This window comes from Cryptomeria japonica, chromosome 8 (genome assembly GCF_030272615.1).
Source record: "Cryptomeria japonica chromosome 8, Sugi_1.0, whole genome shotgun sequence".
Lineage (NCBI taxonomy): Eukaryota > Viridiplantae > Streptophyta > Pinopsida > Cupressales > Cupressaceae > Cryptomeria > Cryptomeria japonica.
Genome location: NC_081412.1, coordinates 223,285,059 through 223,306,527, shown reverse-complemented (window position 1 = coordinate 223,306,527; position 21,469 = coordinate 223,285,059). Strand labels below are relative to the sequence as shown.

At 36.9% G+C, this 21,469-nt stretch overlaps 1 protein-coding gene across 1 annotated transcript in view; it reads right to left on the bottom strand.

Annotated features, from left to right (window-relative positions):
• The window catches only part of LOC131027603 (nuclear pore complex protein NUP155), a 114,576-nt gene that overhangs the window by 83,421 nt on the left and 9,686 nt on the right, over window positions 1–21,469 (bottom strand). The window contains exon 3 of the mRNA XM_057957672.2: window positions 13,208–13,377. Within this exon, the coding sequence (XP_057813655.2) occupies window positions 13,208–13,377 (170 nt within the window). The remainder of the gene's footprint in view (window positions 1–13,207; window positions 13,378–21,469) is intronic.

The window sequence follows — 21,469 nt, the reverse complement described above, 5'->3', positions numbered from 1 at the left end:
GTCTCGCATGTCTTGCAATTCTTCACTACATTCTTTGATCCATTACATGTGAATTTGGTCGATTTCTTCCTCTCAATCCTAGGGTTTGATGGTGGAGTCACCATATTTTTCTTCTAGTGCTTTCTGATCTACTGCCATCCATCCTTTCTTAGCCCTTTGGCCCCATGGGACTCTCTGATCTTATACCATGAGGTGGCATTCCTAGAAGATGACCCCAACACGGTTCCCCTACTTGTAATCCTCCTTCCTCTATATTTATTGTTACAGCACTTGTTATGTTTGCAAGGAGAATTCATACCAAACTGCAATAACCAGATGGACTGCCTGAGTATTAATATCTTAAGAAATGTCAGATCTGAATCCTTCGATGTCCTTTCATGGATGCCAGCATGTTCCCTTTATACCCCTCCATTTGGTTTGTGGGGTGGCAACTTCTCTTCAGGGATGTGACCGATCAGATGGGGTGTCTATTGGATGCTAATTGCATCCCTTCAGTATCAAACCACCCCTCCTTGTTTAGTTAAATTATTCTTAATCAATTAGGGGAGATTGCTGTTAGGAAAAGTGGAGGCGATGCATAAGGAAATCACGATCTGCATGCATAAGGGAATCATGATCTTCTCACCATAACGACCACAATCTGCCTACCATGATAATCATGATCTGCTGCTCTTGCTTGGGTCTATGTTAGAATTTATACTTCATAGAGAAAGGGTCTCAAGGCCCTAAATTGGTCACCCGAATGTTAAATTTTGAAATTCACCCAAAGGTGCCAATATGTAAATTTGAAATTCATTTTTATATTTTTATTAATTATATTATATATTAATGTCTTCGGACATGTAGTGTCGTGGTTAAAACACTTTGTTGGTGAAGCGGCCACCGAGGTTCAAACCCCTGTTGGGCCATTGTGTTCGCAGGCGTTATGTCTTCGCTGGGCTGTTGTGTTCGCGGGTTTGAACAAGTGAAGTGTGGGGATGAGGTCCCCCAATTGTGGCCTCATCGGTTCATAGCTCCGGGTCAAAAGCGTTTCGCGTGGAGCCGAAGGGCGTGTCATGCCAGCGTCACCGGTCACGTTAAAAAGTTTACCAAGCATTATTTTTAAAAAAAATTAAAAAAAAAATTATATTATATATTAAATATTTATAAATTAGTTGAATTTAAGGAGGTTAATAAACACCTTCACTAAAGGTATTGTTGATGTATTTTTTACGCACATGCGAACACAGAATAAAATACCTAAAAGTATCTTATCCTCTCTTGAACAAAATCTCTCAAATGTTGAAGATTAGCTTAAGGATCGCTTGAGAAGACTCCAAGGCTCATGAATGTAGGGTCACTACCTGTGGATAAGCTTCGTTGGTTTGATGTGATTATGTTGGAATCACAAGGGGACTTACATTTGAATGCCTAAATGCTTAATTTGTTGGAACTTGATCATCTGATATTTCAATATGGCGATGCTTTTTATATCCTAAACTAACTTGAGTTTGAAAAAATGGCAAAAGATGAAGGGTTGAGAGAGTCTATTCTAATCCTAAGAATGCCGAAAGATGGGTGAATGATTAGATGGAATCCTATTGAACAAGGTCTCACCATCAAACTGAACAATTTGACACAAGCTCAGTGCAATATTCTAAGGACATTTCAAAGATGTTCAAATCATTACCATCGAACACTGCTTACCATCCAAATTAATGCATAAACAATGGACGTATAACAATTTGAAGTTCAGTTCATATCATTCCATTTGACCACGTATGGACTAGATGGATTCCACATGAATACATTAAACAAATTCCTCCATTCAATCTAGTTTATTTATCATCTAACATGAAGATCCAACAAGAAACCATGCACATTGTAAAGAAACAACACACTTCACCATAACTTCAATGAAAATGGAGTTCATTTACAACTTAGGCAACAATTTCTGCCTTCTCCTCCTACTCTACTCTAATTGCTATTCTATTCTTCTCATATTTCTTTGCTACTAACTATGCACTATTAGCTATTAACCTTTACAAATGAGAGACTTGATCCTTTTATAGTGCTCTCAATGCGATTCAATGGCTCGAATCCATTTGAAATCAATGGCCGTGATTTTACAATGAAACCCTAATTAGGGTTTGTTACAACAAACTCTTCTTAGCCAATGAGAAAATTACATTTAGTGAATGTGAACCAATAGATATTGAGGGTAGGAACATCGGATTTCGTGCATCCATGTATGAACTAGCTGCATTACATCTAGACATGTTGATGTGGACCTTTCTGACTAGAGGAATAGTGACTGGGACGCCACCTCAATCTTGCACTTTGTAGACTTGATTTGATTCATCATCATTAAGGGATGTTGAGAGATATCTCTTGATACTCAACATTATCTAGTTTGCTTAAAGTGATGATGATGATGAGAAGCAAACTTTGATAAACTTTTCTAAAACTATTTGCTTCTTTAATCATGCTCGCTATAGGTCTTGGTTTTGAAGTATTGATGTACTTCTGATGTCACCACTATCCCTCTCTTTTGGAATTCCTTCTCTTGTGACTCCTTTCACGTCGTTGATGTCGTAGATTAAGTGAATGCTTCTTGTGTGATCTTCGTATTTCTTTCTTCATCTCCTACAAAACAAACAAGCAAGTATCAAATACACTTGATATATAGGTTTAATAAGAGTATATAAAGGGAATTTGCCCTCATGAAGGGACACTGGAAGTTGTTTTTCGCTCTTAGAGAGGAGCTCTTGAAGTTTACTCCACTCTTAATGTTTATTAAGTTGCCCTTGTCTTTTAAACTTGCTCTCCTTCATTTTCCCTCAACTCAAAATGGCTCTTCCAAATCTTGCAACTTCGCCTTCTATTAAGAATACATGGAGTAGAGTTCACTCATTTGGAAATTCGTTCTTGAAGCTTAATTTGTGATATTCGCTCATATCCTTCAAATTGTGAAGTTAGCTCATGTAGGTCAAATCATGATGTTCGCTCATGTCTTAATTCTTGAAGTTTATTCATATCCCTTGGTTTGTGAAGTTGGAATTTGCCCTTGAAGCCCCCTACATGAAGTTCGCTTATCTCAAACATGAAGTTAAAATTCGCTCATGTATCTTGATTCATGAAGTTGATATTCACTCATGTGGGCTTGAGCATGAAGATCACTCTAAGTGGCATGCACATGAAGTTTGTTTCTCTCACCTTGCTTATTAAGTTAGCTTATCTTTCTCAGCTCGTGAAGTTCACTTGTATAAAATTCACTCCATTTCCTCAACTCGTGAAGTTCGCTTGAAATCTCTCAAACATGAAGTCGCTCGATTTCTCCAAGTCATGAAGTCGCTCCATTTAACATGTTCATAAAATTTGCTCATCCCTTCCTATTTGTGAAGTGCTGAAGTGCATTCATCTGTGGTGATTTGTGAAATGCTGAAATGCGCTCATATCCTCCAATTTGTGAAATACACTCTTCTGTTTCAGTTTGTGAAGTGCGCTCTCATTGGCCCGAACATGAATTAAACTTCTCATTTGCCCTTCAAACACTTAGTCAGATTTTTTTATTACATTAGGCAAATTTTTTAAACTTCATTCGCATTTCAAGGATGCTAGGCGGTCTTTGAAGTCTCTTTGCATTCTCTGACTTGAGCGGCCATTTGATGTTGCTTTGTAGTTTGATGATATGAAAAACTTTAATGCCCTCCTTTGCAACTTGACACTTTGATCAGCTAATTCGAATGTCTTTGCATCTCCCCATTTCATCAGCTAACTCGGGCAGCTTTGCATCTCCCCATTTGATCAGCTAACTCAGGCAGCTTTGCAAACATGATAGGCCAGATTACGGAACCTTTGCAAAACAAAACATGATCAGTGAAATTGAAAACCTTCAAAGCTTTGTCAACTAGCTGGCCTGGTATGTCATACTTTCAAAGGCACAATATCATTTCCAATGAAGCCACCTTGATTGGACTTGGATGACCAATGACACGATTCAAATCTCAGATCTGAACTTTATATTGCCATCTTGGAGGTCAAACTTGCTGAAGAGTGACAAATTCATTGCCCTTTCAATCACTATTGAAGTATCAAAACTCAATATCGTGGTCCTTCAAGCCTGAGTTCAAAACAAAATCTCCTTGATCATATATCGGTGAGTGAATCAGATTGCCTTTGGGGTGATCTCTGATAATTATCATTCAAGTAAAAGATCAAGATTGCTGCCTCAAAACGAACAGAATTTGATCAATATCACAGTTGCTGCTGTATGCAGAATGTCTTCAAAAAAAAGATTTCACCACCTTTGAAGCGAATCTTTCTTGTGAACCTGGAGATTTGGATTAAATTTATAGTAAAATGATCTTTATATTCTCCATCCTAAAGTTTTAGTGGAGCCCAAATATGCCACTGGTGTGAAAAGGGAATGGAAAGGTGTAATAGAAAAAAGGATATTGTGGCAAAGAAGATGGGGTGGTGTGGTAAAGAAGTGCCACAGAGGGAATAAGGTGGAAGGGATGAAGGGGTAGAGTGAGGTGGATGCTCTCCCTTTTATTTAAAATTCCTTAAAAAACTTTTCTTTTATTTCAAAATTTTGGTAGGGCCCTGTTGTGACATTTTCACACATCGCCTCATTAAAATGGGGACACCCTTTTTTCGCTTTTGTTTTGCCTGTTCTTCTCCTGCTTTTAGGGTTTTGAGTGAGTGAGTGAGTTGTCTGGGCTAGGGCTAAACCTTAAGGGTTTCTTCCGAATATTTTTCAAGCTGAGTCCAGTCAAATTTTGAAAGTTATTAAGCGTCCTTCCGAAGGTTGATTATTGAAGTAAGATAAGTCTGTCAGGAAGTCAGATATGTCTCAGGTATAGGTCTAGTTAGGGTTTTTTGAGGGAAAATTCAAATTTTGTCTAAGTGTTAGCATTTTGAAGATGAAATTGTATATTCTTGCCTAGGTAAATTTTGATCAAATTTCGGAGGCAAGATGATGCCTGAAACAAAGAAAGTGCTCCTGTCCTTCATTGGAGGCCCAGGGCGAATTTCATTCTAAGTGCAATTTCTTATTTTGCAAGAGCTTGCTAACTGATTCCTGGCCTTGAAGATGACCTAACTCTGCCTTGTGAAATGATTGGAGGCCTAAATTTTGAATATTTTAGCCAGAATGGACAAAAGTGCTCCCGTCCCTCTCCAAGGGACCAGAGCACAAATGTTATTTTATGCATATTTGTCACTAACTTTTCTATTTTGTTTTGTGCAAGGTCTTCCGGAATGATAATTGGACATGACTTGATACTTTTGAAGATTTTGAAGGCACAAAAATGGTGAATTTTGAAGGTTGAAGGAAAAAGTGGTCCCGTCCCTCTCCAAGGGACCAAGGCAAAGTGTTCCCGTCCCTCACTGAAGGACAAAGGCGAAAAGACTTATTGGAGCCATTCCTGGCCTTGTTTGGTTAAATTGAGACATCAAAGGCATGGTGAAGGACGAAACGAACATGATAGACCATCCAGACTTGATTGAAAACAATGAAATGATGAAGCTTTTGCCTAGAAGGTAAAAAGTGCTCCCGTCCCTCACTGAAGGACCAGAGCACTTTTCTTTATATGCACAATTTTAGACCTCTTTTGGACATTAAGTTTTATTCATAGCGTGAAGTAAGATGAAATCTTCCCTATCAAAGGAATTTCGAGGTGAAAAGTGAGACATTTTGGCTTAGAGAGCAAAAAGTGCTCCCGTCCCTCACTGAAGGACCGGAGCACTGAATTTCAAATTTGCACTATCTTTGCAAGGTTAAGGTGATTTTATGATTTGAAGAGGTTAAGGGAGGCATGTTTTGTCCATTGAATATAATTTAAGCGGTCTACAAAGGAGTAAATCAACCTAAATGACAAAAAGTGCTCCCGTCCCTCACTGAAGGACCATGCCACTTTTTCAAGTTTCTCTTCTTTGTTTGGTATTTTATGGCAAAACTTGACTTGGATGGGAAGGACGAAGGATGTTTTATGCCTTGGAAGTGATTGAACTTTTAAAAGAACAAAGAAATACACCAAGATGCAAAAAGTGCTCCCGTCCCTCTCCAAGGGACCAAAGCGATTTTACAAAAAGTGCTCCCGTCCCTCTCCAAGGGACCAGAGTGATTTTCCAAAAGTTGTGAATTTCCTGCAAGGCCAAGGCAAGTTTGTGATTGAAATGAATCGAAGAGGACATGATTAGCCCATTGAAGATAATTTGGGAAGCTAGCAAAGGACGGGATTAGCCCATTGAAGATAATTTGGGAAGCTAGCAAAGGACGGATAAGCTTGAAATTGAAAAAGTGCTCCCGTCCCTCACCAAGGGACCAAGGCGAAGTGCTCCCGTCCCTCACTGAAGGACCAGAGCACTTAACATGTTATCTCACCTTTCTCGCCAATGTTGGACAAATTGAGGCCAAGGCGCAAGTTTGAAAAAGTGTTTAAAATGCCTTGAAGTGGAATTGAGATGCGAGAGTTGCAAATTTTGACGACAACTTGCAAAAGTGCTCCCGTCCCTCACCAAGGGACTAGAGCGCTTTTTTCCAAATATGACCATTTACCTTGCATTTTGAAATGATATTTTTATTACCAAGGCTCAAGATGGAGTGAAATGTGATATTCTACGCCTTGAGGGTAAATTGAAGATTAATGTGATCAAGAATTCATGTAATGGACTCAAAAGTGCTCCTGTCCCTCTCCAAGGGACCAGAGCGCTTAACATATGCATTCTTTATTTTTGCCATATCCCAACGTTGACATCCTCCAAATCGCATGAAATGCCAAAATCATCAACTTCGAAAAAAAAAAAAAAAAAAAAAGAAAAAAGAATTAATTAAATTGGCATTTAATAAAGGCGCATGGCATTTAATAAATTAATTTTGAGCCTCAAAAAATCGATTTTTTTATTATTAAGGCATTTAAAATTAATGTTTATTAAATTAAAATTGAAAATGGGGCGCTTGAGGTATCATGTTTTATTATTTTATTAGGTCGGCCTCTTGTTTTTGCAAATTTATTTATTTTTTGGCCTTTTTTGCCAAGTCGGCCTATGGAGAGATGAAGTGGTGAGCACCCTATATAGTAAGGGTGTTTTGAGCAATTTTAATCATTCATTCATTATTTCAAGTGCGATTTGAGGAGCAAGGAAGCAGGTGTGAAAGCTAGCCTATTTGGAGCGAATTATCTTAAGTGTTGAAGACTAAAGGTGGTGGAATTGATGCTTGAGAAGATTAAAGGAGGCACATTTTGCTAAAGGAAGGACTTTGATCTATATTTCGCCTAGCCAAAATTCACCCTATTTTTGCATCATTTTTTAGAATTAATTCTCAAGTGGAGGTATGGCGAGATCATCCCAGTCCCAAAGTTGAGATTTTGAATTTTGAACTTCAAGTTTTTGAAAATTACATGGTTAATTAGGAAATGATAACTCAAGATTTATCATGAAGTTTCCTAATTAAAATCTTAAATCTTCCTTTTGAATCCTAATTTCTACACTTCAAGATATATTATTAATTGTGAAATGTTGTGTAGGTATCAAGATGGCGACTCCCAAGCTCGAAAGATCTACAAGTCGGAAGACTCTCCTCAAGGAAAATCAAGCCAGATCAAGGATGGTCTCCTCCAAGAAGATCAAGCAAGGACAAGGGCGACCTCCTCCAGTCTAGCATCGACAAGGACGACCTTCTTCGATCCAGCATCGACAAGGATGGCTTTCTTCGGACTAACATCATCAAGGGCAACCTCTTCCAATCCAACATTCCAAGGCGAGGTACATCAATCATCCTGCACATCAGAGACAAAAGAAGTCGGAGCAAAGGGTTCGTTGAAGAAGCAGATAGTTCCAGATGAATTAATTAAAGCTAGCTTCTCAACAACATCAAGTTGAATATCTACCAAGTTACAAGTGTCAGACAAGGTGGCATCCTAGTCATCACTTCTCCAGTCAGTGTGGTCCACCTCAACAATGTCTAGATTCAATGTACCCAACTCATGGGAGGTGGCACAAACTTCTATGTACCTACCCCGGCTATCCATTGGTTGAATTTTCCAAAGAGGACATGTGTCCAAGCAATACAATTTTATCATTGGTCAAGCATTAAATGTTATGTAATGGTTGTAACAAACCCTAATTAGGGTTTTCATTGTAAAATCTTGGCCATTGATCTCGAATTGATCTTAGCCATCGAAATGTATTGAGGGCACTATATAAGCCCTGGCATTTCATTTGTAAAGGCATATAGAAGCAGTTAATAGAAGATAGATAGAGAGTAGTTAGAAGGTGATTAGCTAGTTGATAGAATAGCAATTAGAGTAGAGTAGAGAGAGAAGGCAAAGATTGTTGCCAAGATGTTGTTGTAAAAGACTTGTAACTTCATTGAAGAAATGGTAAAATTTATGGGTCGATTCGACAATTTGCATGGTCTTTATACTTCTCGTATTTGATTTCATGTTATTAGATGAGTGGAAGAAATGTGCTTGATTGATGGTGGAATTCGTATATCCATACTACTAGCAGTTTGTTGATTGCAGACTTGCCTTGTGTAGTCAACTGGAATCATTCAGCGTAAGCTTAACTTCAATTGTCGCTTCTTCATTGATATGCATCAACCTGATGGTGTCTATGCCTGCAGTGATGATTTGAACATCATAAAGCTTTCCTTCGAAGATCGCACTAGCCTTGTGGAGATGGTCCTGCGATGTCAAAACAAGACTTAGTTAGAATTTCATCAAAGATCATTCATTGCTCTTACATTCTTAGTGTTAGGATTAGATCCTTTCCTCGCCCTCATCTTTTTTCCTTTTTTTTAAATCAAAGCTAGTAAGAGCCTGTGTTCCAGCAATATTCAAAGCAGATCAAACGTTCAATCATCAAATGTAAGTCCCCTTGTGATTCCAGCAAATCACATCATACCACAGAGAGCTTATCCACATGTAGAGACCCTACATACAAGAACCTTGAAGTCATCCTGATTGATCCTTTTCCGCGATATCTTCAGCAATCAAGGCTTTATTCAAGAGAGGATAAGGTACCCTTGGGTATTTTATTCTGTGTTTGATAGTGTACAAAATACACACCAACAGGCCCATGCAATGCTAAAAACATTCTAAATTTCCAATCCAAAAGTTAGTGCGTCGCAGCAAAGAGTCCTTTAAAAAAAACCTATTTAATTCTCTATTTTGAGTTTAAAGTGGGGCCCAAAAATGATGTCGCAAGGATGGTTAAAGAAATGTGAAGTGTTGTGGGGGAAGGGAAGAGTGGTATGGGAAATGCCACGTGAGGAAGGGAAGGAGAGGATGTTTGGGAAAAGGGAGACATAAGGGGTATAGGTAGGAAATACGAGGGGTGAGGAGGTTTAGGATGTGGGAGGTAAAAGGGGTTGGTGAGACGAGTTAAGATATAAGGGGAGTAAAATGTAATGGGAGGTATAAGGGGGTAATGAAAGGGTAGAGGGGGTGTAGATTATAATGGTTAGGCTAGGGGAAAGAAGGTGGGATAGGATAGGATAGGGGTAGGGGTAAAGTGGTAGGCAAGGGAAAGGGTAGGCTAAGGGGAGTAGAAGGGTAAGGGGTGTGAGATGGAGGGTAGAGGATGTAAGTGTGAGTGTAGGGTGAAGGGTAGGAAGGTGAATGAGATGGAAGGGGTAGGTTAAGGATGTGGGATGGAAGTCAGGCAATCTAAGGTAGGTTATGTAGGTGAAGTAGGTTAGGATATGGGGATGGGTGGAAGGAAGGATAGATGGAGTATAGAAAGGTAGGTGGGTAGAGGATATGGTAAATGGAAGTGAAGCATGGTAAGGGAGGTGGAAATAGAAGGAAATGGAATGGTGAAATGGTGATGGCAATGATGAGAAATGGAAATGGGAGTGATCAGGTTTGGGCACCCACTGACAGGACTTGGAGAAGTGGAAGGGATTATGCCTTGGCTGGGCAAAGGGAGTGTTGAACCTCACTTCATTCTTAAGAGGGGGACATGATCAGCTCTTGAGCAACTACAAGCAAAAGGTCAATAGCAAAGACTCGACAACAACCAACAACTAAACTAAGGCAACTAACCTAGAAAGCGAAAAAGTGGGGGTCCCTATTTGCAATAGGGCGATGTGTGAATACCTCACAACAGGTATGTTGGGAGGCCAACCTCAGTAAGGGAGGGACATGACACTAAATCCCAAATGGTATGCACCAAAGGCTGGTAGCTTGCCTCCTTGTGATGATGAAGAGGTGAAAGAAGGGTTGACGAAGGCCCTTCAAAAGTTGTATTCAATTGAGGAGTCAAGTTTACTTCACACAAAATAGCTTGCCTTTACTAATCTTCGTGGTCCAGCATTCAACAAACAAAAGGCGAAGATAGGTAGAGCTATATTAGCTCAAACTGATCCTATTGGATGGTGGACATGGTGCAGCAAGGATACACCAGAGTTAAGGACACTCACCATTTGCCTAATTTAACAAGTTGTCAATTCCTCTACTACAAAGGGGAATTGGTCCACATACAGCTTTATTCACTCTATCAAGAGGAATAAGCTGACCTTTAGACAAGCAAATAAGTTGGTAGTTGTGCACAAAGCTTTACGACTCCAAAATCATCAAACTTTAGAGTTTCAGTAGACTCCAATTTTATGATGAGATGTTGATCCAAAAGATGCCACCTAAATTGATGAGGAGTGTAAATGATATTCAAATTTATGTTCAAGTCTGAAGTTATATATATTATTATTATTCTTTACTGATATTTTCTGTTTCTTATGTCACAGGTTGCTGAAGATAACATTAATTATTTCGATGCATCTACAGCACTTCATTGACATATACTTATAGTCTATGCTCACCGATCAAGGCATGCCTTGACCGGTCATGTCTTTTGACATGCCCGATCAAGACATGTCTTGATCGGTGCATAGGCACCGCTTCAGTTAATATTACCACATTAACATGTGTTATACCGATAACTATCGGTCACGTCATTTATCCTTTATCGTGTGTTATACCGATAACTATCGGTCACGTTATTTACCATTTAACATGTTTATACCGATAACCATTAATAATCGGGGCACGTCAATATAGTCATCCGATAAATGATCGGGATAAAATATAATCATCAGATAAATGATCGGTATTAATGTGCGATTAGGATGATAACTATTATGGTTATCATATGATAGCATCAATCGATGCTATCATATGATAGCTATGATAGTTATAAGTCTGGTCTGATCACAGCATTAGTAATATCATCGATTATGCATATAAGATGATTATGACAAGTTCATTTATTTAATCATGAGGTCTATATTTATATTGTAGTTATATCGATAAGGTAGATGATTGAATGAGAGATAAATGAAGTCTCTCATTCAATCGTTTATCTTACCGAAGCTACTAAGTTTCAACAAGGAAACACAAGCGGGATTGATTGGAGTTTCATTAAATGAAGCATTCCCTCAGTAGCAATGACTTGGAGTCAGATGCCAATTTTTTTGCATATTGGAAGTTGCCCATTAGGGGAAGCCTCATACTTTCTATAACTATTTTTTGTGATTTTGTCATTTTGACATTTGCATTTCAAACTTGCAGCCTTTTAAATAACATGCACATTGACAATGAATCATGGAAGCAATTAAGTTATAAGTTTTGACAATTAACATTTATTAATATTAATTTGTTTGACTCTTATGTGAACTCTAATGTTGTGCATTGAGGATTCTATAATGCGTATGTCAATATAATGAATACCTTGTCAATGTTATCATATGAAAATTTGAAATTCCATATTTTTTTTTAATTTTCACTATTTTCTATATTGCCATCCCCTTTGTTTTCCCCTTTGTCATCCCCTTTGTTGTCCCCTACCATCCCCAAAAATTGCCTCAAAAAAATCTGTCCCAGAAAGAAGCCCCTCATCCCCATCCCGTAAACTTGGTCACTTTAGATCCTCTTCCCTATAGTCCAAATGTGTGAATATGGGACGAAAAAAGCGCACTCGTTATCAGAACTGGTCAATACCTAGAACCTCATATCAAAATATGCCTACAAACAAAGATAAGGAAATTCTAGGAAAAAAAGGTAAGCTTATCAAGATAATGGGCTTGTTGGGAATAGGCTAAAAAGACCCAAAGACGTGTGGAATGAACCTCTGAAAATTTGGGTTAAGCATAATTTTGATAGATCTATGAAAGCCAATCCAAGATAAGAGGGTAGTGGATTTTTAGAGATGATAATGGACAACCCCCTATTAGCATTTTTTAATCTGTGTTCTCACTTTTCATTATCGCAATAATACAACCTTAAAAATATCAGAAAGGAATCCTAATCATTCAGCATCAATAAGAATCTTTCTGAAGATTTGAAATGCTAGTGATGAATAGAATTCCTAAGCACTGCATGTGGGCAAAACTAAAGGATGGTTCTGCAAAACAAATGTACTTGGAATAAAAGTCATGCATCAACTGCAAACATTATAGTAATTCTTGAATTAAAAAATGAAATACCATATAAATGTTTGGACATGAAACGGAATGAAACACATGTTACCAGTGCTCTTTTTAGAACAACACAAGTGCACTAGAGCTAATAAACTACCGGGAAGGGTGATCTACTGAGAATTCACAGTGCTTAACTCCTTTGAGCATCACCTAGATGGATTCTTGTGAGCCACTGCCCATGAAAATAGGGTCATAAAGATTGACTTGCTAATGGATATTAACATGCAGCTGATTCCTGAAATATGATATTACTTAATATTGCACTGCATAAACAGTAAATGCAATAAAAATACAATATTAAGAAATGGTAAGCCCATAAACAGTAAATGCAATAAAAATACAATTTTAAGAAATGATAAGCCATGCAAACCACAAGATTGGTAGAAGAATGGCTCTTCCAATTTTAATTAATACAACATTAAAATGCATTCTTCAAATTGCAAAAATGACTCTTTAAAAATATTAAATATGTTATCAGATTGCACATATTTTGTTGCATTTCAAACAACATAAATTATCCAAGAAACCATTATAAGATGATATTTCAATCAATATCAAAAATACTCAAGCACAAAAGAAAAATTGTTTACCAAAGAAGATAAGCAAACAGCTTAAGAAAATTCTTTGGATGATTAGGGTTCGGGTTAGAGAACTGAGATGAATCCTTAAGAAGAAACCCAAGCAGAATTTTTGGGTAGTTCTTTCCTGCCAGGCTTCCAATACAGTGGGAAAAGAGTTTACCATTTATCAAATCGCCAAAGGAACAAAGAATTGTCAACAGAAGCCCAAGCCCTCCGAATCTCAGGAAATATACCACAAAGGGCTGTACCTTCACCTCCAGCTGCATTGTAACGATCTATTAAAACAGGCGGCAACTCTCTAGCATTAACAACTTCAATAGAACGAGGCCACTGCAATACAATTCAAACATGCTTCAGTAAATTCTGGACAACTACAGTGCAATATAAACAAACAGAAAAAGTACTTTCCAGTTTAAATGTCAAAACAGATTCTTATGAAACTGGGCTGAAAGTACATGATTATCAACTTAAAATAAACTCTGTGGCAACATAGTGGTAACCTCGAGAAAAGAAGCGCATTAAATGACATGCATAAAGATCCAATATATCATACCAACAGTAACAAAGCAGAGAGACATAATTCTGGAAACAACAAACCATTACAAAGGCATTACAACTATTCTTGACTAAAGATTGGTTAATGATTATGCACATTCACTGATAGAGTGGTCAAGTGTCATAATTGTAAGGGGCCTTGCAGTCATGAGATGAAGGTTACAACCTTGGAACTCTTGATAGCATAAGATTGTTTTGTTCCTGATTATCCTTCCCTATTGATCGAGAAGAGAGTTTCTCAAACTTGGAAATAGTAGGACTGTTCTTTGTCCAAACTGCTGTTCTGATAGGAATTTAGTGGGCTGTATTGCAGATAAAAATGCCCTTAAATGGTTGGGAATTTTGCAAAAGTATTTCTGGGTTTTGTTCTTCATTCTTCTAGCTTTATGGAATGCATTGAATTTCTAAATTTCGCCAAAGGACATGAAAGATACCAACAATTTAAACGATGTCGTATTTGTGACAATCTGCAGATTGAAAATTGTGAATCAATTCATATGGCTTAAGTATGCAAAATTCATGATTATTATCATTATTTATGAGTATAATATTATGAAAATGGGTGATTTTATTAAACAGCTTGTCACTGGATCATAGGAAAAGATATAAGATTTGGAAGAATTAACAAACAAGGAAGTGAGAACTGTTCTCCCTAAATCACTTAATATTTAATGAAGTTAGGTAATTATAACCTAAGTCACCGCATTCGCTGAACTTGATGTATCAAGTTCAAAATTTGGCAAATTTCAATAAAATCTTAAAAATTCGTTCTAATTCGGTGGAAAATTCGTACGGAACAAAACTAGGGCCGTCAGTAGTCAAATGTATGAGGGGGGCAGGCTTTATCCACAGACGATCTTGGGTCTTTCTTGCCACCTCCACAGTAGGCGGAGAATCCTCCATCCGCGCGTGCAGACTGCAACAATTTTTTGAAGCCGTAAGCACTGAGCAATTAGACTCCCGTTTTTTGAGTGCCCGCTTGTGAGAGAATGGGCATCGTGAACAATGCCTGCGGGGTCTGACGAACGAAAAATGCCTTCCAATTTATTATTGATGAACGGAAAATTAACCATAATACCACTTAATCATTTTTCATATGAAATAGAAATTGATAAACGAAAAACTGCAAGCTTAAAATATATCAATTATTTAATACATAATATTAACATATTTATTATTTATATATTAATAAATTAAGTAGTTAAAATTTTACATATATTTATATTATAATGTTTTTTTAAATTTATTATAATGTATTAAAAAAATCATAATATTGTTTTATTTGTAACAGTTTTAATTTAATATATGAAAATAATTTATGTTAATTTTAAAATTTAATATAATATTATTTTATTTGAATAAATAATAAATTTGATCATTTTATTTCAAATATATTTAAAATGTTATATTATATTGACAATTTAATCAATTTATTATTTATATATTTAAAAAATTCAAATTTATATAGGCGAATTTAATGTCGAATTTTTTTTCAAATTTTTTTCCCTTGCCGAACTTCAACCGAATATTATTGTTGGCGAATTCGAACTCGAACTCGAACGCGGTGACTTAGATTATAACTGTGTTACAAATTGGATTCCTTAGTGGCAACCATTAGACATCTCTACCTTGAAAATATGCTATTCAAATTAAATTTAAAGGACTAAAAGTCAGTTAGAAGCTTGTCTTTTGGTATTGTTTACCTAACCTACAAAAATATCTATATATTATTGTGAGATGATTGGGATATTTTTATGCTATAAACATTGATAGCATTGGTTTACAAGGGTGCATGCACTACTTAGATTGATTACATTTCCTCCATATAAATGTGTTCAATGGATGACTGCATAAGATGTGCATTGCACAAGCATATAGGTATGTTAACTTGACAGTGATTCACGTGGTGAACTAGATTCCATCATGCATTTTGCCACATATTTCTAGATTCTTTGTGATGCATCTGGCTTCTCCAATGGAGTACTCTTCAGCTTCAGGTTACAAAGAAAGGAAATGGATGAGGGTTTGTTATACAAGAGTTGATGTCTTTTCCTACTTTGTAACTACTGATTGGAAGAGTAGATGACTCGTTTACATTGATTACTCTTCTCTTTCAGATTTGATTGTGATTTCATGATGTGTACTTGTACCAATAATGTAAAATGCCTTCATTTTATAGTTATGCCAAAATTTGGTAATAGACTTTTACAAAAATTCTAATGAATTGTAGAATCATTTTATAGATGATTAAAAAACTAGTCCAGTATTTGAATCTTTGACTTTGAATAATTATTATGCTTAATTATCCATTAATTTTATATTTAATTTACTGATTATGAATGATTCTTACATAATCACCCAATTTAGTCATATATATGCAATCAAGAATGGGCAAGATGCTCACAAAGCTCTGCTCTCAAACCCCTACAGATCTTAAACTGGCATGGTTGCAAAAACAAGGATATCTAGCACTTTGAACTGGGATGCAAGGCTGCTAGCTTCCAAAGCAGCAACCAATTTTGGCAAGGGTACAAAATGTTTGGTGATCAGACCCCTTAATTCCACCTCTCAGATCACATCCCCGAAGTTAGCATGGATGCAAAAATTGTTCACCATGACGAAAACCTACAAGATTATGGCCTCACTTGCAGATTTACAAGATTGTGGCACAAGTTGTTGATCTGTATACTTGGATCCTGAAGTGATGAAAAGAAGCCATGGAGGAAGACACAAGCATTTACCCCTATGTCGAGAATTTTTTTTTTCTCTTGGATAGGGAGATTGTGTTAATGGAAGGCCCTTGGGTATTCCAAAATGAATTCCTATGCATGAAACCATGCTATCCAAACTTTGATTCACAAACAAATTTGGAATACTACACTAAACGATCCAATCAATAGAATGAGCCATACTGAGACACACCAGAGAAAGGGACGAAGATGCCATGATGCTAGGTCTTAGTGCCGGTGTATCCAATCGGCCCCCCTACTATTAATTGGTAGGCACTCTCCTTGCTTTAATTAATAGTAGGGAGGAACCGAAGGAAGAGGGAAAGCCTCGCTTGAAAGGTCGAGCACAAATATAGAAGGATGTGTGGCCATTAGCTTGACTTATCATCTGGGAATATGAATCTAGCTGCTATGGTTGGACCAGGCTCTCAACTCAGCCTTTCTATAGGTCTGTCTACCATACCTACCTCTGTAGTTATGGGAGTTAGAAGGACACTATATCTCTATGTAGCTATTGGCAACGGATTAGGAAAGTATCACTATATCTCAAATGAGACTATTGACCACACATATTCTACTTATACATATGTGTATGTGGAGATGGATCTCTCCAAAGGGCTTTTAGCTGGGATTTCTCTAAAGCTAAGCAATAGAAGATGGGGTCAATCTGTTGACTTCAAACAAATTGCACTTAGGTGCAGAAAATGTTGCTCCATGGAGCACCCACACCTCTTAATGCTACAAGTTTATCATGGTACAAAGAAACAAATCATTGCAAGCACCAAATGGTGGGTTGCAGTCAAGTCTTATGATTATGTTATTTCACTTGGTGTTCAAACTTAGAAGAGTTCCACCCAAGACCCACATTTCATTCCTTCATCTAAAGCTGCTTCTTCTTCAGTTATGTATGATTTCTCAAGCAACAATATTGTTAGGATTCCATTTAAGAAATATGTTTCAATCATGCACAAAACTAGAATAAATATCAAGGCTCCAAGATGCTTAAAAGTAAAGACCATAGTTGAAGACTTGTCAAGTACATGGAAAGACTCTGCAAACTCGCAAGTTCTTTTTCCTATCGCACCAAGTCTGGCCAACACTGGCTGAGTGCTCGACTGAGTCTGTGTTAAGACTCTCCAAGTCCCAGGCTCAGGCTCAGACTCTTATAGTGCCTAAACATACCCAGAGACAATCTTAAGTGAAAACTCATCATTTTTCAGTCATTTTTTTCTCTTATTCGCCCATTTCACCCAATGAAATATTGACCTAGCAAGAGAACAATTTGAGATGAGAATTTTATGGATTGATCCTTATTGTGAAAGGACTATCGATGAACAAAATGATGTCCTCCTTACTAATGAAAATCTTGTAGAATTAGAGAGAGAAGCAACGAAAGCAACAAAATTAGATGCAAATGAGGAAAACAAACACACTTTTGAAGAAACAATTTATCATCATGTTAATACTAATTTACTGTCATGTCCCTTTTCTTGCCAATAATCTTGCTATAATTTTAATACTAACATTACGTAAAATAAATACCCAAAAAAGACATTATATAAAAGAAATATATAATATAATAAAAAATTAAATTTATTAATTAATTAACAAATAAATATAAAATATAAAATAAAAATGAAGTTAAACCCAAATTTAAAAAGTAGCACTCAAATTGGGACATGGGACCTATTTCAAATAAATAAGTAAATAAATAAATAACAAAACGAAATTTTCAATTTATAAGTTGGCACCCAATTTTGGGGCTTGGCTTCTTCCCTCCAACTAGGAAATCCTTTGAAAGATAGAAGGGAATTTTGGATTGAGTTGTGCAAAGGACAAAAGCCCTCAATTACACTTCCGAGTTTAGGATGAAAGCCTACCTCTATTCTTGGCAAATTGTTGCAGAAGCATCCAAAGGTGTAAGAGCAATCTTGCATCACCCAAAAAGATATTTATTTAATTTTTTGTTAAGTTAGGAGAATAATTTTTCAAAAGGGCTAATATGGCTAGGCTATTATGTGTCTCCATGTTCCTTGGAAAGTGTTATAAGGAAAAATATTCATTATTTAATTGCCCATGTCAAATTATAGTTGCATTGTCATGCACCTGTCAAGGAATGTACCAGATCACAGCATTAATAAAAGCATGATCACAGCCTTACTGATTGAATCAAAATTGCAGTATTAAACTATACTCCATACAGCTGACTAAAAGATGACAGTAGTTTAATTAAGAGTCATTTAATATTGATTTAAAGGAAATCATCAATAAAAATAAATAAAGAAAACACTTTAATAAAAGATAATTAAATTGTAATAAAGGGTCAAGAGTTGTGACAAAATAATGAAAAGGCATGACTCCTCCCTCATATTGGAGGATATAAAAGGGAGAAGAGAACCTCATTCGAGAGGGGATAATTTGGAAATCAGAAGTGCAGATCTGATTGTGAAAGATTGTGTCACTTTTAAAGGGCAGAAATAATGAAGAGCTGCACTTTTTCAAAGGCTGCTAATGGTGAAAGGGTGTGTCTCTTGCCAAAGAGCATACATGATGAAGAGGTGTGACCTCTCCCCCACATTGAGAGATATGAAGGAAAGGAATCAAAGCATCCAGTAAAATCACTGTCAATCTAATTAGAACTGTTATTAAGTTATAGGCAGTAACATCCTTGTTCTTGGCGGTATGCATGAGGATGTGCTTAATATGTATTCTTAATATATGAAGCCTGATAATGTTCTTATGCAGAATTTTGTAGTAATATTAATATAGACTGCAATATGTATGACAGTCATACTTAATTTCATATACATTCATAGTACATGTAAGACGATAATATTAATGATTTGTGTAGGGAAAGGAGGTCTAAATCCTCACAAGTCAGACAATCCCAAGATGGGGTAAGGATGGGTATGCCGGAAACCTTGAGAGAGTTGTCCCAAGATGGGGTAAGGGCCTGCATCCAGAAACCTTGAGGGGCCTGCTTGTTGACTGGTCTCTAAGCGCCCTAGCACAATAATTTTCCCTCCTCGGTCTGGGTTAGAGAGGTAACAGGGATAAGACCTTGATATATTGGGTCATGGAATTGTATTATTAAGAAGTAAATGCCTACTAATCTAAACATTTAAATTGAGAAGTTATAATATTTAATGATGCATTCAATAATATAGATTAATTGTCGATAAACAGCCTGCTTCCAAGCAGGGGACAATACATGCATTCCTGAAAGCTGGACACATGTCAGTGGTGATTATAAGGCATAATGGAGGAATCTCTCTCACCTAGGTGTCCACTTTTGGTAAAGTTGAAACATCCCGTTTACACATGCCAATGGAGGTTACAAAGTGAATGGAGGGATCCCTTTCTTAGGCGCCCACTTTGGGGAAGTTGAAACATCCTGTTACACATGCCGATGGAGGCTACAAAGCAAATGTAAGAATCTCTTTCTTAGGTGCTTACTTTGGAGAAGTTGAGCAGTATTGCAATCCTTTCTCTTTTATTGGCCATGTGTTGCCTTTTAGGTGCCATGTGTTGCATTTTTCTAAAGGGAACATCGATTTTCCAAGTGGTTTTTCAGCCCATGGTTTTGGGTTCCCACTGTCATATTCCTCCCCACAAATAACTATAAAATGGGGTGTTGAGCTTGTAGTTTGATCATTCGAAGTTGAGTCCTTCATTTCAGAGTTTAAGAAGTGTAGCTTGCAGATTTTGTAAAGCTCTTGTGGCTAATGTTTTGTAAGTTCCGAATATTGTATTTACATTTCATTTAAGTATTCTAAACTTGGAATTTGCATTGTGTGTTAACACCCTAGGGAGGAAAAGATTACCGAATTTGAAGCAATAGAAATAATTGTAACAGTCAAGTTAATAAGGGGAAATTACATCTGGTTAGGGCAGAATATAAAACCCTAACAACATTTCAATATAAAACCATACGAAACATCACACTTAACTTCTAGTTTGAGTCTTGAATAAATTAAGTTACACTAGGAGGGAAAGGAGGAAGATGTAATTGTATTTGGTTTTTTTCTTTTTGACATATCATCATATGTAAACAATTATAAATTTGGAAAATCTCCGAGTCCATAAAAAAATGTCGGCTGCAATAAAACAAAAGGCCCGGGACCGGAAAAAAGGAAATTTTGTTTCATTTTGCTCTTGCTCATTTGCTCCTTCAGCCAAAAAAAAAACCCTCCCAACCTTCTACCAGTCCATTCGCAGCGACTTTACACCAAGGAGTGAAGATTTGAAGTGGTTTTTGAGTGAATTTCAAAGGAAAATTTAATTTCCATGTAGGTTTTCTTAATTTTTTTCTTTGTTTTTTTAAAACATATCACATTTTTTTTGCTGCATCTAGGTTTAAAAAAAATCATCAATGCAATAGCTAAGTACTCTAAATAGATTTTAGATTCCAAAGAACAAATTGTGGTCTTGTGTCGTCTAGTTGTCTAAAGCTACGTACATTCCCCAAGGTCCTCTGCCACTGGAATGTCCACCATCCTACTGCAGTCTTCTTAGTTCCAGAGCTCAAATTTCACCAAATTGGAAGGTAACAATGACCCATTTTCACCCCTCTCATCTCCTTTTATAGCCTTTTGTGGTGCCTAGATGGACGTGCACCCTCTCCTTGTTGCATTGGTCGCGGTCCTTTTCACCTTGTCATGCTTGTATCTTTTGCATCCGACCTCCGATTTTCATTATGTTTGAACCAATGGCTTCTTGTCGTTGTTGTCGATCAAATGGCCCCTTTTCAAGATTTTTCGGGTCAATTCCTCGAGGGGGCATGCATATACCTTGTTATTTTCTGGGGCATATTTCTTGATTGTTCTTTGAAGCAACGCTCATAATCACATTGTCTCAAAGAGGGGCAAAATATAAGCATCTAAAAATGGTCAACACTTGCAATGTCGTACTTTAACATGTCTGCGATGTCGCACATTCGATCTTTATCATTTGTCAGCATCTTGTCATTCTTTTGCATTTCTTTCCTTTTCAATTATAATTCTCTCGCATTTGAATTAGGTCTTGTCAATATCATTTTTGAATTGCAATCAATGGTCATCGTCAGCTTATCATGTCAATTGGACATCATCAACCCTAATCAGTGTCAAAATAGGGTTTTGTCCTAGGTCTTTATCTTT